The 15437-nt window shown below is 37.6% G+C and overlaps 1 protein-coding gene across 3 annotated transcripts in view; it reads right to left on the reverse strand.

Moving 5' to 3' along the window:
* Window positions 1-15437, reverse strand: part of USP9X (ubiquitin specific peptidase 9 X-linked) — a 162603-nt gene that overhangs the window by 3916 nt on the left and 143250 nt on the right. For all 3 annotated transcript variants that reach the window (XM_078065223.1, XM_078065222.1, XM_078065224.1), the window contains exons 34-43: window positions 13990-14131; window positions 12064-12817; window positions 11558-11681; window positions 10588-10813; window positions 9909-10038; window positions 5780-5965; window positions 5105-5325; window positions 4930-5018; window positions 430-586; window positions 60-272 (exon numbers count right to left, since the gene is read on the reverse strand). In XM_078065223.1, coding sequence (XP_077921349.1) covers window positions 60-272; window positions 430-586; window positions 4930-5018; window positions 5105-5325; window positions 5780-5965; window positions 9909-10038; window positions 10588-10813; window positions 11558-11681; window positions 12064-12817; window positions 13990-14131 — 2242 coding nt within the window. The remainder of the gene's footprint in view (window positions 1-59; window positions 273-429; window positions 587-4929; window positions 5019-5104; window positions 5326-5779; window positions 5966-9908; window positions 10039-10587; window positions 10814-11557; window positions 11682-12063; window positions 12818-13989; window positions 14132-15437) is intronic.

The following is a 15437-nucleotide window of genomic DNA, read 5'->3' on the forward strand; positions in this document are numbered from 1 at the left end:
TACATAAACACTGGCCTATAAAGTAACAAATTGCTTTCTTCCATTTTTTTTTTTTTTACCTCCTCTGGACAGAGTTCACAAGCTTTTGCAAGTGTCATCCTAGCACTATGTGATCTCTCCAAGAAATAACCATTTGATGTTTCATTGCTCTGCACTGGAGGAGACCAGTTGTTGTAAGTGTATTGAGGATTGCCAGTGTATGGTCGTCTTTCAAGTTCATCTCCAAGCCATTCCACTGCCCAGGTCCACTTTCTTTTAAGATCTCCATTGCCCTTCAAAAGAAAAGAAAACCATGTATGGAAAAGGTTTTGGAATACTTCTTAAAGTTAACTTAAAATAATAACTCCAAATTCTCATTATTCTTTTCTTTAAAATGGAATCCCTAATTCTGATTCAGACTTCTACAAAATTTTAAGAAAAAACCCTCACCTGCAGAATCTGGTAAGCAACAGGACAATTGCTAAAAAGAGCTACCATACATTTTATACACTGATATGCTCTTTTTTGATAGTGATTCTTAGAGCGCTGGATTGTGTCAAACAGCCCATCTCGGTCATCTGGGATTCCTTTAAGTGCGTTATGAATTCTGAAAAAGCACCAAATATAAAATTAAAACTTGTAAAATCAAATAGCAGCCAACATTTACTGAGTGCCTACTATGTGCCACTCAATAAAGATCTTTGATGTCATGTCATCTAATGCTGGACAGCAGGTACTATTATCGAGCCTCTGAACAGATAAGAAGAGGGGTACAGAGAGGTTAAACAGCTTGCCCAAGGTCATACAGCCGCTTAGCAGTCTGTGCTCTTACCAACTTGTTATCAATCCAAAATGATTCTGCTATGTATGTAATTCAAACACATTACCAGAAGTGATTTTAGGACACCAAGAGTAATACAGACAAAGTCAACTAAGTTTATGACTGCTGTACCTAAGAGTCTGCTTCAAGTCAGTTCCTTTTATAAAACTGCATTTCGGAAAGTAAGTAATCCGTGACTATGAAGCGGTGATATAATTTGGAAGTACAAAACGAACTTGAATTCTAATAATGAGCTATACGGCAAAGCAATTTTCACCATTACTACAATTTAGCTGATGATCGATGATTTCCTTTCAGTTCTTGCCAAGCCTAACAGAATAATATATAATCAGTGATTTCTTGTTTTCCCCAATAAGCAATTTAAAAAAAGGACTGTAGGGGCAAACTGTGCCTGTTTCCTTTGTGTTTTTTTTTTTTTTTTTTTAAGATTTTATTTATTTATTTGAGAGAGAAAGACTGAGAGAGAGAGAGAGCATGAGAGGGGAGAGGGTCGGAAGGGTCAGAGGGAGAAGCAGACTCCCTGCCGAGCAGGGAGCCTGATGCGGGACTCGATCCAGGGACTCCAGGATCATGACCTGAGCCGAAGGCAGTCGCTTAACCAACTGAGCCACCCAGGCGCCCCTGTTTCCTTTGTGTTAAAAGCATCACCTGCCAGTAAACAAAATGTGGTTTTTTCACACAGTGGAATATTATTCAGCCTTAAAAAGGAATGAAATTGAGACACATGCTACAATGTGTATTATTATTATTATTTTTTAAAGATTTATTATTTTAGAGAGTGAGCAAGCGAGCAGGGGTGGGGGGCACAGAGAATCTCCAGCAGACTCCCTGCTGAGCATGGAGCCCAACATGGGGCTGGATCTCATGACCTTGAGAGATCATGACCTAAGCAGATATCAAGAAGGGCACACTCAACTGAGCCATCCAGGCGCCTCTACAACATGAATGAGTCTTAAAAGGCATTAAGTAAAATAAGCCAGATAAAAGAGGACAAATACTGTACGATTATACCTATATGAGGTACTTAGAATAGGCAAAATCAAAGAAAAAATCATAGTTACCAGGAGTGGGGGGAAAGGGGGAATGGGAAGTTATGGTTTAATGGGTACAGTTTCAGTCTGGGATAATGAAGAAGTTCTGGAAATGGATGGTGGGGACGGTAACATAGTATTATGAGAATATACTTAATGCCACTGAACTGCACACTTAAAATGGCTAAAATGGTAAATTATGAACATTTTACAATTTGACTACAAAAAATAATAAAAAATTTACCTGCCTGCAATTCTACTGAGGTATATCCAAGAGAATTGAAAACAGATGTTTAAAAACAAATGACATGTACATGAATGTTCACAACAGCATTATTCACAATAGCCAAAAGGTAGAAAACAACCCAAATGTCTAACACAAAAGGACATTTTGTATGATTCCATGTATCTGAAGAAGTGCCCAGGCAAATTCTGGACATTTTGCCTAGCCTATGGTCAGGCAAATCCACAGAGACAGAAGCAGATTAGTGGTTGCTGGGGGATGGGAGGTAATAAGGAGTGACTGCTTAATTGGGTATGGGGTTTCCTTTTGGAGTGATGAAAATGTTCTGGAATTAGAGTGGTAATGGCTGTACATTGTGAATGTACGAAAAGCCACTGAACTGTATTCTTTAAAGTGATTAAAATGGTGAATTTTGTAAGTGAGTTTTATCTCCACAAAGAAACATTACCTGTGTAGTCCATAATTTAAAAATAAACCAAAAACCTTATATACCATAAATTTTATTTAATAGAATGTTCCAAACCAAAATGCAAGCTTGTTTTTTGCATTGCATGCATTCATAAGATCTTTTGTTTGGAAATCATGACTCCAGCAATTCTGCAAGGTTTACTAATTTCAGACCAATCATACAGGCCTCTTGCTGTTTAATCGGAAACACTTCAGTGTATATTGTTTTTACCTTCAGTTTTGTCAAGTGATAATGAAGTGTTAAGCCATTCTTTCTGCCACATCACATTTTCTTCCCATTAGTTTTAACTGCTTTCAAATACTATTTTTATCTGTATCATCTTTGCCTGCCTTGTTCTCCAATGCCTGGTAGTGCCAAGCACATGGTAGATACTCCATAAATATTTAAACACTGCTTATCGAATGAACCAAAAGCTCACTATGAGAAAGTTATTTTCAAGCTTGGGCCAGTGATTCATAATAACAATACCTTACTAATCTCATTACACAAAAGTCAACTGTCCATATTTAATCCAGCACATGTGCCTTTACCATTATCACTTGCTATAATGAATCAAGAGAGCTACGATGTAACCAACTGGTTTACTGCTGTAAGTGCTTACAATATTTTTTAAATGAAAAGAGGAAGTTAGACTCCATTAAAAACAGCTTTTCTTTTTTAGGGGGAGGGAAGGACAAAGGGAGAGGAAGAGAGAGAATCTTGAGCAGGCTCCATGCCCAGCACACAGCCTGATGCAGGGCTCAATCTCACAACCCTGAGATCATGACCTGAGCCAAAATCAAGAACCAGACATTTAACCAATTGAACCACCCAAGCACAACTAAAAACAACTTTTAAGAAAAGTTTCAAATCCTATAACCATATTGGGAAGGGTACTGGATAGTGCTCAAAATATATGGTTATAGTTTGGGAACTATTAAACTTTTTGTCTCATGAAAATTGATTTTTGGTTTGATGCTATTTTTACAACATAATACAACTTAAATCTGATAATTTTGGAGATAATATGGAAATATTAATTCACGAATTATGACATTTGCAATCTCCACTAAGACTCAAAATTGTAAGTTTTAAGCATTTTGTCGTTACAGAGCTTGCTTTCAAGTTGCTGCTTTAATTACTGTATTGACAGACATAACATATATATATATAAATTTTGAACTGTTTCTGAAAATCAAGTATTATACTATCATTCATGTGGGGAGGGAACTTATAAAATCTGGCAGAGTTGTCAACTAATTCCATACTTCATCATCACCTAGATTCTTGGGACTAAAGATAATATATTAAACTTTATGGCGAAAAACGAGATGGAGGAATTCTGGAGGAAGCTTGAGGGATAGTTATGCTGGATATCCTCAGTTTAAAAAAAAATTGCACTCAAATTCTCATATACTGAAAAACTAAAGTTGATGTTCATTATTCACAGATTCCGTATTTGTGATTTTGCCTACTTGCTAAACTTTATTTGTAATGGCAAATACATGGTGCTTTGGTGGTCATGTGCTGAGTGGAAAAAAAATTTGGACCAAACATGTATGTTCCCAGCTGAAGTGGAACAAAACGACACTTTGCCTTGATTCAGCTCATACTGTAAAGGAGTGTCCTTTTTGCTATTTAGTGAAACCCTTCCCAAACTTTGTGCTTTTTGTTGATTTCATGGTTTAAAATGGCCCCCAAATGTGTAGTGAAGTGCTACCTAGTATTTGTAAGCCCCAAAAGGCTTTGCAGAGAAAATACTGCATTAAATAAGCTTTATTCAGACACAAGTTATTGTGAGTTCACTGTTAAAAGAGTCAGCAATGTACAGTAAATAAGCTGTCTTTAAAAAGATAAACACACATTTAGAAAAAGGTTATGATAGATTGGTTGACAAAAATGTAACCAGAGGCTTGCAGGAACCTAACCCTGTATTTCCCCTAGGAGCAATGGCTCCGCATTCCCTCATTCAGTGTTCACAGCGACTTTATAGAATATAGCTACCATGAATAACGGGAACTGACTGTACTTACTTACCTAAGGACTATTTTTAGATAACCAAATGTGACCTCATATGACTCATTCTAAAATGAAACTAATCTTAAAATAACCCTAGCACATCATTAATGAAATTAAGACATTTACCAAAAGCCTATGCTGTCATTAAAAAAAAAAAAAAAAAGAAAGAAAGCCAGAAGTATTTAACACGGGCAAGAATAAAAAGTGAAATCAAGTGAGGGAAGGGGGAACTTTTTATTAATTCTTAAGCTTTTAAAGTAAAACCATTATTGCATCTCCAAGAGGTAAAAAGAAAAAAGAGAAAAAAAAGCGCTGACTGGCAATTTCAGTTAGTTTAAAAGTTGGGCAAGTAAAAACGAGGATCTACCTGTGAGTCTGCCAGGAGTCCTCAATCAGTAAGATTTGCAAAAGCAGGTCCAAATAGGGTCGGAGTTCGTAAGTGTAGGAATATGCAACCTAAAAACAGGAAAAAACACGGTGAATAACTTAAAGGAGTAACAAATCAAATTAGAGAGACATATGAATGTTTATTGTCCTTTAACCTGCCAGAGAAGTTCACTGAGGACAGTAGATGAGAACTGAGGATTCTCCCAGCAGCAAAAACGAAGCAATTTGACAGTTTCCTCTGAGTTACTGCAGTCCTCAATGATTTTCTTCACATAACTTGTTCTCACAAATAAAATGTCTGCCACATTCTGCTGAATTGGCATTATAGGTTGTGATAAATTAGGATCACCAAAAGGATTGGGAAGAGGAGGATTACCTAGAATACAGATTTGTCATCAATGAAAAACTAATAGGCTTCTTCACAATAAAATAATACAGCTTTCACCATAGAAAACAGCTTATGAATTTTGTATTTTAGAAAAATAACATTTTAAATCAATATTCCTAAGTACCATGAAGAAAGTAGTATTAGGCATTACAATGATCAGATAGACCAAGATGATAAAATGCGAACTTTAAATGCCAACACTGGCATTTACCTATATAAAAAGTTAATTCTTAAACTACTTCACAAAGTATCAACCTTGGGAGCAAGTAGACAGAAAAAGATCCCCTTTAAACATGTGAAAAAGGTGTAGAACCCAAAATATTATAGATTGTCAGACTCTTGGTTTTATATTTAAACATCTTCAGAATTACTTTTAACTGGGTACTACGAATGGCCAGCAGTATTTTAAAACCAATGTAAAGGATGGAACATTCGACTTTACCATTGATTGAAGACTGCATCCTTGAAGAGACATTGCAACAGCGGATCAGCTGTGACACAACTGAGTACAATTTGCCTAATTCAGCATACTGGTATTTGATTGGAGGACCTGGACCTTCATCTAAAGACACAAGCATAAAGGTAGCAGGTACATTCAATTTCAGAAGTTGTGTCTTCTCTGCCACACCTTCGATGAAGAAGCAAGCAGTGGGAAGAGGGGGAGAAGAATTACAAAAGAGAAAAGAATTAGGATGATAAGGGCTTCATAATAAAGCAGTTATCTAAAATATTTTTCTATGATTTTTATAATCAGAAAACCACTCTTGGGGCGCCTGGGTGGCTCAGTTGGTTAAGCGACTGCCTTTGGCTCAGGTCATGATCCTGGAGTCCCGGGATCGAGTCTCGCATCGGGGTCCCTGCTCAGCAGGGAGCCTGCTTCTCCCTCTGACCCTCCCCCCTCTCATGCTCTATCTCATTCTCTCTCTCAAATAAATAAATAAAATCTTAAAAAAAAAAGAAAAAAAGAAAAAAAGAAAACCACTCTTACTTAGCATTCAGAGAATGATTTAACCAGAACAGAAAATCTCCATGGTATAATTGGATTTAAGTTTTAAAATGGTCAAACAAAGACCATGACATTCCAGTCAAACCAGGCATAAAGAAAATGAATACTTTCTATGGCCTGAGAGTCTGGGGGACTAGCCTAGACTTCAATCCTCATCGTAAGGGAGGATGATGAAAACTCAGTGAGAAATAAGAATTTTATACACTGCCTCTCTTTTCTTCCACAGCTAAGCTACTTGAAAATCATGCCTAAACTTGGTGTCATCTCTGTTTTCTTATTTTCCTACTCCTCAACCCATGCCAGTTTGGTTTCTGCCCCCGTTCCTGGGGTAAAGCTAAGGAATAGTTCTAAACCGTAACTGCTTCCTTTCCTTCTTGGATTCCTCTCTTCCTTTCTTTCAACCTCTTCTCCTTGGTCTCATTTCTGAGTTTTCCTTCCTCTTTGAAAAATGGTTGCTCCTCAAAGTTCCCACACCAGGCTACTGTCTCACACTGTATGCTTTTCCTGGATGATCAAACCCACTCTAATGGCTTCAAGTTCCAGCTATTTTCGTTCAGATGATACCAAAGTATTTCCAGTATCTTAAATGTTCTACCGAACACTGAACATCACTATTTGGGTGTCCAACAGGCTCAAACTCAATTTGCCCAAACTTAACTCATCACTTTACTCCCCTATCCATGTTCTTCCTCCTGTGTTTTCCCCTCTCAGTACATGGCACCACTATCTACTCAGTTGGAACCCTGGGCATCACTTAACATCTCTTCTGTGTTCCCCCCTCCTTAATACCCAATCACTAAATCCTACTGACTTTACCGCTAATAAAAAGCATCAGAATCTGTCCACTTCTATCTCCTCCTCACTGCCAGTTCCCCAGTACTGGCCACAATGATCTTCTGCTATAAATCATTTTAACAATCTCTAGTGTTATTCCCCTGCAATCCATTCCACACTGTAGTCCGAGTGATCTTTCTAGAAGGTATGTCTATTAAAAACTCTACAATGGCTCATCAATGCCCTTAGGATAAAGTCTAGAATCCCTCATGAGGCTTGCCAGAATAGCATGATCAGAGATCATTTCTAGTCTGAATAACTTTCACTTCCTCCACACACTGAGTTTATTCCAAGTCTTTACATCTGCTGTTCACTCTGGATAGAAACCCCAAACAACCAATTCCCACATCAACTTCCCCATTAAGTCCCCTGTACTCCCCAAATCTGGTCTGGTTTCCCTATTATATACTACCATAGCACTTTGTATTTTTCCCTATTACAGCCATTAACATACTTTATGGCAGTTATCTTTTTATTTGCTTCTATACCCCATTAGACAATAGACTGTCCTTTTTATTGTCATATTCCAAGAAGTATAATAAATACAGGCCCACAATCCCTTATCTGAAATCCCAAGATTCAAAAAGCTCTTATCATAAATATAAACAAAATTATTTCATAAAGTTGGTGTCAAAACACGTTTGGTAGGAAAAGCTGGCCTGAACTGAGAAGAGGCTATTCACAGTCTTCATTTATCCCCTCTCAGGGTGACTACTCATGCTTTACTGTAGAAATATTAATGTATATGATTATAAGGCGCTGTCTTGGACCCTGCTATAGGGATGTCACATAATACATGGTATATACACTGCCTTACCTTTCTTAAATCTAAACAATTCTGAACCCCAAAGCATAAGTGGTATATTAAAGTTTATGGATCTGGGGTGCCTGGGTGGCTCAGTTGGTTAAGCGTCTGCCTTCCCGCTCAGCGGGGAGTCTGCTTCTCTCTCTCTCTCGCCCTCTGCCCCTTCCCCCTGGCTCGTGTTCTCTCAAATAAATAAATAAAATCTTTAAAAACAATAAATAAAATTTATGGATATGTATTTGCTTTTAGCAGGGAAATCTTAATTAAATTACATTACATGCCAATGATGTATGCTTTGTGAACAGGCAGTATCTAAAAAGGGAGGTGAATAGAATTTTTGTGAATGCCTAAATTTGGTATTTCTAACTTTGAAATACAGATTCCACTTGCTTGTTTGTGCAATGAATATTCTCTCCCTTTTCAACTACAAATAACCAAGCATCTCTAGTATGAAAAGGTAAAGGAAAAGACAAACTACAGAGAAGTAGAATGTTGCTTATGTTAAAAGGGCCCCCGAGGTAAACTGGTGATTAGTAAGGTCACACACAAAAAACACGGAATGACGGATGTCTGATTACAGAACTTAATTTTGGATAGAAGGTATTTTTTTTTCTTTTAAACTTTTTTTTTTTTAAAGATTATTTATTTGTCAGAGAGAGAGAGAGAGAGAGAGAGGCAGAGGGAGAAGCAGGCTCCCTGCTGAGCCAGGAGCCTGATGTAGGACTCAATCCCAGGACCCTGGGATCATGACCTGAGCCGAAGGCAGACACTTAACCAACTGAGCCACCCAGGCGCCCCAAACTTTTTTTTTTTTTTTTAAGATTTTTTATTTATTTGAAAGCGAGCACAAGCAGGGGGAAGGGCAGAGGGAGAGAGATGAGCAGACTCTCGCTGAGCGTAGAGCCCAATGCGGGGGGGCTCAATCCCAGGACCTCGAGATCATGACCTGCCCGAAGTCAGATTGAGCCACCCAGGTGCCCCTCTTTTAAACTTTTAAAGAAGTTATTCAAATTTGGCCAAATATTCATTATCATCACTAAGGATCACTAAGATTTTAAATGGAATGTCTCAATAAATTAATCATTTTGGGAACGGTGCATTAATACCTGATTGGTAAGAAATTTTTATAATTTTAGGGGTGCCTGGTTGGCTCAGTTGGAAGAGCCTGCGACCCTTGATCTCAGGGTTATGAGTTGGGAGTCCCACACTGGGCACAGAGATTACTTAAATAAAACTTAAAAAGAAAAAAGAAAAAGAAACTTTAATAATTATAATCATAGGAAATTTACCACCCCAAAGCCAATGAACAAACAGCAAATGACAATGGAAGGATTTTTGATAATATTCCTAACTGTCCATCTTTTCATTCAACAAACATTAACTGAGTGTCATTGTGCAAAACACTCTGATCTCTGCAATCTCGTTGGGGGGCAACACAAAAATGTGAACACAATAAAAAACAACAGAATAAATAGAAGACAGCATAACAAACTTTTAAGTATTCTGGGATCACTGATCAGGTGATGTTAGAAAGGTTACTTTGAGAAGGAAAATGTTAAACAGAGGTAATAACATAAATAATAGGGTAAATGAATATTTATACTATCTGTAATTTCAATTTAGTTTACTTCAATAAAAACTTATGTTCAGACCAAGTCCTTTAGCCCAACTTGGGTGAGTATCACAACCATCCAGGGACTTTTTGAAGATCTCATGGGTCTCTCTCCCTCTGCCCTTTCCCCTACTTACTCACTCTCTCTAAAAAAAAAGATGATTCTGGCCTGTGTATACTGCAGAGATATGCATAAGTAACTATAAAGTACAAGGTGAAAAGTACAGTAAAAAATGTTTCATCACTCAACTTAAAAGACTCTGTCACTTAATAGAATACATTAAAACAGAATTATTAACAATTTAAATTCTTACCTAAATTGGCATACATTACGAACAGATTGAAATACTGCTGCAAATGACGCCCATGCTCTGAAACTTCCCTTCTCAAGAGATTGAGAACTGCCCGTAGTAGGTGATCGCTTAGGCTTAAGTTGTCATAAGCCTGTAAAGGATAAAACATTGGCTATTTTCCAGTGACAAGATATAGGAACAATTCTATTTGCATAAAAAGGGGACACACACACACACACACACACACACACACACACACACACACCCATGTTGAATACAGGCAGAAATTTTTGGAAGGACTAATCACACAACAATTAAAAAGGGTTGCTTTTTAGGAAAGGGAATGAAGATCTGAGGTAGATTTCATCTAGAGCCTTCATCATGTTTTAATTTTTAATAAATGGAAGTCCATTAAAAAAAACTTTACAAATAATATACATAACCATGTGTAAAATTAAGCCACTGCTTCTAACTGAATGAACAAAGAAAATTCTGTTGTTTTTAAAGAGCTAATAATTGTTATTCACTGCTGTGAAGTACTTTTACTGAACTCCCAGATATCAGATGGTGTGGTGTGTGTGTGTGCACACATCTGCTCACAAGTAAACGTATCACACAGATGTACATATATTTGTGACTTCAACTTTCAGGCAAGAGATCTGTAAGCATTTAATCACTAAAAAGAAAACCAGGCAATTACCTGACTAGAAGGTCCGGGAGATGCAAAAGGTGAAGGACATGGCCCATCTTGCAAGGAAAAATGTGCAATAAAAACTATAAGTTTTGCAAATGCACCCCTTACTTCTGCACTGGGGCACTCCAGAAGGTATTCAGAAAAGCGATTTGAAACATTAAAAAGGACATTGTGAGCAAACCAAAAACGGACATTCTTGCTGTGACGAAGGAGAATACACAATGCATCATACCTAAGACAAAACAAAAAATTTATGAATGGCAATTCAATGATGTTTCGTATATAGTACAGATATGGGTCTCTATGAACCAAATAAAAATCAAAGACCTTCTTTTACTACTGGAGGGAGAGAACCAGCAATGGTTGCCTCTAGTACCAACATTAAAAGGACAGATGACTACTACAACTTGGTCTCTTCTCACAGAATGACAACATAGAGAGATGAAAGCTTGTCTAGTCCTCTACAAATCCATTACCAAACTCTTTCTAGATTCAATGACAAAACAATCACTACCCTAACCGTCCCTGAACATCTTACCACTGGATGAGTACATAAAAATTGTTCAATCAAGGTATTATAATGGCCTCTATACTTTCACAACTTGAAACTTAGGACACTCATTCTATTTGTTATGTTTTTAATCTATGGCAAAATTTAATCTAGGGAAGCTAAAACTACTAATTTCTGGATTAAGTAGCTCAGACTTTTAAGTATCATCCTATAATCTTTTGTACAGGGATGTCAAAGATAGGATATAAGGTAACAGAAGCCAGCTTCAGAACAATGAAAGGTCATGTTTAACCTAAGTAATTATTTTAATATGATTTCTCTCACTACTGCTATCAAGAGTTTTTGTAGTCTGCATTCCAGATCTGAAAGAAGACTGTTGTGATTTGAAAAAAAAAAATAGAGCAATATATTAAAGAACCAAACTAAATGCTAGGATAATAGGAATGAAAATCCAAAGCAATGTACCAATCACTGGCAGAGCCACGGACGATTTTCTTGGTGTGAAATCCTGTGGTAAAAAGGAACCTAGCAGCAAGCTGAATACTAATCATAGTGATTTCTTCTGCTTCAGGCAACAGGTGATCTTGCCCTATAAAAAAGGCAAATACATTAAAAAACGAAACAAAACAAAACAAATTTCTATGTCTAAGCTCCATTTTCAAACAAGTCTGCATTTCCACTGATTTCTAGAAGTCCTAACTTTGCTAACTGCCCCCCGCCCGGCTACTTATGAAATAATTCTTAGTTCAGTAAAGCATGTTTCAAACTAATGCTTGAGTCAAAAACAAACTGTTAGAATAAACAAAAGCTCCCCTGTTTCCAAACAGCAAGACAATATACACTGCTCAGAGATAACTGAAATATGGCTTTAAAGCAGTCCAAAGTAAAAATGCAAACATGTTGATGCAAAAAATCTTGCAAGTACAGTAAGAGTTATGCTTCTACTAAGAAGCTAAATTCTTGATACTTACCTGGCGGAGGATTTAAGTAAACACCGTTACACGTAAGCAGTTTTTTCATGAACTGGAAATACTCCAGACTGTACTGCATTCGGTTATGCATGAATTGCACATTCTGCTTCCGTACACTTCTCTCAATGGCTGATGGCATAATAATCTGATGGGGTCTTGTGGTGATAGCAAGCTCAGAAATGTATCTTATCAACTCATCACCCTGGTCTATGGTATCCAGTCGTTCGTAAAAAAGTATATAAGCATTCCACCACCTTTTCTGGCGCCTGTATGACATGCGCTTCATCATGTGATCAAATACCTCTCCCATGTACTCTCCGCCAAAACACTGGTTTTTCATTTCTTCATCGTCATCCATTTTACACTCTGTTACATCTCCATCATCAAATTTATACCAGCGATTTCTCTCACCATCTCCACCATTCCTCTGAATGATGTAAGAATAATAATGTCCCCCACTTGCTTGGCCACTGTGTACCAGCACACCCACAAGTCTGTATTTCGTGCTTCCTGCCGTCTCACTTTCAGACTGCTCATTCTGCTGTATCAACTGACTTTCTGGGTTTACATTATCTCCTTCCAGCTTTGCAACACCTGCGACTGTGTAAGGTTCCATGTCCAGCTCTCGAGGAAATTCAAAATAATCATTGAATTTGATTGCACATTCTCTTTCCCAGTCATAGTCGAATCGTTTCAGTTGGATAGCAAGAACGGGAGGTAATTTTTTAATTAGCAAGCGCTTTACGGTATCAACCTAAAATAAACAGAGCAAGTTACTAGATGTTCTTTTATAATCCACTGCATAAAACCAACTATAAGCCTATATTACTAAATTCTCATGAAGACTAACTGGAGGTTACAAGTGTAAACAAACACTCGGCAATGAATATAATCAAGGTTATTATGTCCAGGTGGGCATTTCAAAAAATGCTAACTACAACTAGTAATATGGAAATAGTTTATGCCATTTGCTACAAATCGCAAAAAGTAGTGACACAGACACTACTCATTGCCTGGATTCTATACCATCATTGCTATCTAACCACTGTTACTTGTTTGGTATTTACTGTTATGCTAATGAAGGTGTGCTGAAGAAATACAATAGCAGCTAGTATCTATTGGGCCATTAGGTGCCAAGTAATATGCCAAGTGCTGCCCAAGGAGTAACACATGCAATCCTCACAAGCTCCCATGCAGGAGCTCCTGGTGCGAATGGGGAACAGCAGGAGAGGGACTGAGTCACCGGCCTCGGTCTCACCGGCCTTACAGCTCGCATCTCAACCTCTAGACTTTAATACCTCTTTAAGTGGCATGTAAATGTCAAAACGATACAGGTGACTCGGAGGTGAGAGAATCTGGGAGCCCAGGAAGACACACGTTATTTATTGTCTGTGTAAATGGTCTCTCCCTAAGAACCGTTAAGTGCCCTGAGATAAAACTATCAGGTGGGCCTAAAGATCTAATCCCAGTGGTTTAAAAACACAGGTGGTAGAAGAAATCTTATGTGACCAAACCAAGTAATGAAGGTTTCAGTAAACTTCTTGGTCCTTACAAGTAACTGGATAGGACAGGAGAAATGTTTTCCTGTCAGCGTTATAGCTGTGAGGGGTTCAACAGCAGTCTGGGTGGGTACGGATGGCAAGTGTCTGTGGAGCTCCGACAAGAGAAGGTGATAGTAAGCTATTATGACTTCTAAGATGTTCACTCTTATTTACCTGTTCCCCTAGCCCTGCTGGTACTACCTTCTCTTAATCTTCTTTCCCTGAAAAACCTTTGTACCAGTTATCTTAACTACCTTCTGCTACCACTATAACAAAGCAGGGTAGGGAATAAAAATAAATAAATAAATAAAAAACAAAAGCAACGAACTTTCAAATCCATTAAATTTAACCATAGTTACTTAAAAAAAACCTGGATAATTCATACCTTTTTATTGCATTTTTCACAATGATACGCATTTGCACCTTCTAATAAATCTCCTTTGACATACTGCTCCAAAGAATCAAGAAGATTTTGGTGATTTCTAATGTCTACATTCAAAGTCGTAAAAGATTCTTCACACTCGTATCTAAAGATATTAAGAAACAAAAAGGATTTCTTAGTTTTCTAAACATTTTTAGTTATAGACTTAATGAAAACTACATTTGCAATATTTATAATATGACATGAAACCCGAAATCATAGAATGTTACCAATAAATGACACATTTATTTGGCCACTTACCTAGTGTTGGGCACTACATTAGGTTGTTTACAGCCCATATATACACCAGGTTCTTTGTCTTCATGACAAACCTGATAGAGAAATAGCACCACCTCCACTTCAGAGATGAGGGAACTGGGGTTTGGAAAGGTTAATTTGGTCAAGATTACTAGGCGAAATCGTGTTTTGAAGCCAGGTCTGTCTTGCTTCACGGCTTAAGCTCTTTACAGTCTACTGTGCTGCTTCCACTGTCATCTAGTTAGGCAGTAATTCATGCCAAGGCCAAAGCATGAATTCATCAACTTCTGAAAAGGATATTTTAAACTATTAACGGGCTGAATTTTTAAATGGTCCCTCTTTTAATGGAAACCTTAATAAAGCACAAGTTTGAACACACCAATCAAGAGGAGATAAGCAATCTGAGTAGGAGCCAGAATCCCACCTTGTGGCAATTTTCTACCAAGGGAAATTTCAGATTTCTGAGGAGACACATTCATAAACTCAGAACATGGGATGTGGGAGAATACACTCTCAACCATCAAATTTACTCATTCAACAAATATATTTGGAGTGCCTTCCATGTGTAAAAGTACTCCAGGATAGTCAATGTTGAAGATAAGTCCCTCATATTTGGGGCTTTTCAGTTTAGCTACGAGAAAAAAGGTACACAAAGGTATTTGTAAGTGGCATGAATGGAATATGAAGTATGTATTAAGCATATTGCTACTATGATCAGGGAACAACCCATAAAAGAGAAAAAAGAAGTCAGAACTTACGACTTCACTTAAAAAGTAGGACATTCAAAGATGAGAGAAAGCCAGCAAAATTTTTTCTGTAAAAGGCCAGAGAGTACCTATTATAAGCTCTTTTGGGGGGTATGAGGTCTCTGTGACTCAGCTGTTATAGGGAAAGGAGCTAGAGAGTAGGTAAAGAGCTACCTCTTTTTTATAAAAACAGATGCGTGGCTGGATTTGACCAATGGTGCATAGTTTGCTAACTCCTGGTCTAGACAAATAATGCTGTAAAACAGATAGACTTGGGACTCTCTATGTAACTTCTGGCATGTAATAAGAACAGGACTTCTGGGATCTTAATTATGATCATGCTCTCTGGACATTTTCACTTAGCGAAGAAAACCAGTAATTTCCAAGTGACTTTGAAAACGGTCTAAA

Source organism: Halichoerus grypus, chromosome X (assembly GCF_964656455.1).
Source record: "Halichoerus grypus chromosome X, mHalGry1.hap1.1, whole genome shotgun sequence".
NCBI classification, from domain to species: Eukaryota; Metazoa; Chordata; class Mammalia; order Carnivora; family Phocidae; genus Halichoerus; species Halichoerus grypus.